The following is a 3,352-nucleotide window of genomic DNA, read 5'->3' on the forward strand; positions in this document are numbered from 1 at the left end:
CCTCCCTGAGCTCCTCCGAGTCTCACCCTGAGCCCCTCTGAGTCCCTCCCTGAGCCCCTCTGAGTCTCACCCTGAGCCCCTCCGAGTCTCTCTGCTCTCCCGAATCCTCCTCCCTGAGCCCCTCTGAGTCTCTCCCTGAGCCCCTCTGAGGCTCCTCCCCGTCCGTCCTGGGGGCAGGCGGCCCACACCGCCTCCAGTTTCTCACTTACCTGATTCCACTCGTACGGCTTCTCGTACCACTTAGGAACAACCTTCTCTCTTGGTTTCAACTGACAGAACAAACTAAAATTTTAAAAAAGAGAGTTTAAGTCATCTTAATTATATGTTAGTAACTGAAAACACTACTACGATATTTAAAGAGATTTAAATTCTATGTACTTTCGCTCAGGATTATAACGCTAGTAAGTTTTTTAAAGGTCAAAATTTATGTAATTGTGATCAGAGAATATTTTAATCCACTATACATTCAAAAGAGCTTCCCTGATAGTTCAGTTGGTAAAGAATCTGCCTGCAATGCACTAGACCCAGGTTCAATTCCTGGGTCAGGAAGATCAGCTGGAGAAGGGATAGGCTACTCACTCCAGTATTCTTGGGCTTCCCTTGTGGCTCAGCTGGTAAAGAATCTGCTCCCAATGTGGGAGACCTGGGTTTGAGCCCTGGGTTGGGAAGATCCCCTGGAAAAGGGAAAGGCTACACAGTATTCTGGCCTGGACAATTCCATGGACTATATAGTCCATGGGATCACAAAGAGTCGGACACAACTGAGTGACTGACTTCCACTTTCATACATTCAAAAGCAGGAAAAGAATGGAGTGACTCGGCCTCTAAGGCTGACCACTGTGCTCTGTGTTCCCCTGGTAACCAGTGGAGGCAGCTCCATTACCGAACATCTCTGCGTCACTGAGTCAAGTTCTGGGAGATGTAACAGGAACTGTTATACCATTTACTCTTAAGCAGCTGTGACAAGCTGGAAATGTCAAAAGGCTGAGATAGAGAATTCTAGCAATAAGAGAATAAAGTTTGCAAATCTTCTTGCACCTCCTTCCTCCCCAACAAGTATAAAACTGGACACGATTGTCCAAGGAACACATCTGAAGGCTCTGGATATTAACCAAAAGCAAACAAGTTCAGAAGCATTCATTCAAGAAAAACTGCTGAACTCTAGGCAGCAAGACTGGAGTCTGCGGAGTTCAAACCTGGGGCTGCTCCCCGCCACACTCACACCCACCCCAGCAGCTTGACCTGGCACTCCAGAGCTCCAGGGGAGCTGGCTGTGAGAACAGGCATGCTCATGGCCAGACTGAGTTCACTTGATGTGCAGCAGAGGGTGAAGCCTCGTGCCTGGCAGCACAGTCAGACGAGTGCAGGAGGAATGGAAGGGAGAAAGCCTCCAGCTCTGCGAGCCTTTGGCCTTGGTCCTGCTTGGGGCCAGTGCAGACCAGCAGACTCCCGGGAAATGCCCAGGGAGACCCTGGGGCCGAGAGCGGCAGAGGCCAGCGGGGCTCCCAGACGACCCCAGGGTGATGGAGCAGCTGCACACACAGGTGCAGAGGAGCCCTACGAAGGCCCCCAGCCTGCCACAGGGCCCTGGCGAAAAATACAAGCCAGGAAAGAGCTTAACACTGCCTGAACTCTAGAAGTACTGTCAACCCACACACAGACCCACCAGCACAGCGTGGAAAACTTAATGATTCAGAGGTCCAAGCACAACTTCTGATCCACCAATGACTGAGCACTGAGCGATGCAGACACAAGGACAACCCCTAACAAGCCAGGCTGAAAAATAAAAGGAGAATTAAAAAAAAAAAAAAGGTACCTGCGGCCTTACAGCATGTAGGGAAACCCATTCTGCAGAATTCTGCAGGGAAGAACCAAAACCCTACATTAATATACTACATTACCTAAAATACTCAATCTCTAGCAAGATATATGAGAAACAGGAATGCGTGACCCATACTCAGGAATAAAAAGGAGAGCAGGCAACAGAGGCTGAGTGGGTGGGCTCGGACGTGGGTTTAGCAGGTAAGACTTCAAAGAGGTCCCTGCAAGCACACACAGAGAATTAAAGCAAACCGTGTTTAAAGAAATAGAGGAAAACACGATGACAATGACTCAAAGGAAATCTCACTAAAAGTTTAAAACTATACACGAGAACCAAAGAGAAACTTTAGAATTGAAAGGTACAGTAACTAAAATGAAGAAGTCCTTATAGGAATCTGTCGGTGTGAGATGGACGAACAGAGAGTCAGTGAACTTAAGGACAGAGCAACGGACGTTCCCTAACTGAACAGCAGGGAGAAGGAGGAGGAAGAAAAAATGGCAGAGCCTCCGAGACCAGCAGGACGACGTCAGTTGTACCAAACACCATACAGTGGAGTCCCCAGGGAGGAGAGAGCATGGCAGGGCAGAAAGAAGGCTTTCAAAGATGCAAAGATGCAGGTGCCCTTTCAACTAAAAGGGCGGGAAAAGATACGTCATGAAAACAGTAAGCAAACAGTAACCAAACCAAGCAGAACAGCTATGTCAGACAAACCAGACTTTTAAACAAGAAAGATTATCAGAACAGAGATTTCATAATGATAAAAGGGCTAACACCTCAGGAAGATACGACACTTATAAATGTAAACGTGTCTAACAGAGCCCCCAAAAGACAGAAACGGAAAACTGACAGAGAAGAGAAATACTCCTATCTCAATAAATAGAAACTGTAATGTCCCAGTTTTGATTTTCATAGAACTAGAAAGAAAATCAGCAAGCATAGTGAATCCCAGGCCACCACCCACCATGGATCCACCCAGCATCTACAGAGCACCCCACCCAACAACACATATATTCTTCTCAAGGGAACAAGGAACACTTTCCAGGAAAGACTGTGTGCCAGGCCACAGAGCAAGTCCAGTACACGTGGGAGGGGTTATGAAAGACTGGGGTCATTCATGTCCGTGTAACGCCTACAACGGAAATGCATTATACAGTAACAACATAGAATATTTGGAAAATCTCAAAAAATATTTGAAAATTAAACAATATGCACCTCAATAATGCATCAAAGAAGAAATCACAAGGGAAACCAGACAGTACTTTTAAAAGAATTAAAATCAAAATACCACTGATCAGAAAGTATGGGATGCAGCAAAAACAGTAATGGAGGGAATTTTACAGGTTTAAATGTCTGTAACAGAAAAGTTCTCAAAATAATAAAGCTTCTAAGTTAGGAAATTGGAAAAGGAGCAAGTTAGGCCCAATGCAACCAGAAGTAAGGGAATAATTACAATGAGATAAACATTGCTACTGCTAAGTCACTTCAGTCGTGTCCGACTCTGTGCGACCCCATAGACGGCAGCCCACCAGG

The 3,352-nt window shown here is 46.3% G+C and overlaps 1 protein-coding gene across 1 annotated transcript in view; it reads right to left on the reverse strand.

The window, feature by feature from the left end:
• The window catches only part of TDRD9 (tudor domain containing 9), a 106,527-nt gene that overhangs the window by 6,718 nt on the left and 96,457 nt on the right, over positions 1-3,352 (reverse strand). Inside the window, exon 35 of the mRNA XM_010851310.1 lies at positions 210-282. Coding sequence (XP_010849612.1) covers positions 210-282 — 73 coding nt within the window. The remainder of the gene's footprint in view (positions 1-209; positions 283-3,352) is intronic.

Source organism: Bison bison, unplaced genomic scaffold, assembly GCF_000754665.1.
Source record: "Bison bison bison isolate TAMUID 2011002044 unplaced genomic scaffold, Bison_UMD1.0 scf7180017864302, whole genome shotgun sequence".
NCBI lineage: Eukaryota > Metazoa > Chordata > Mammalia > Artiodactyla > Bovidae > Bison > Bison bison.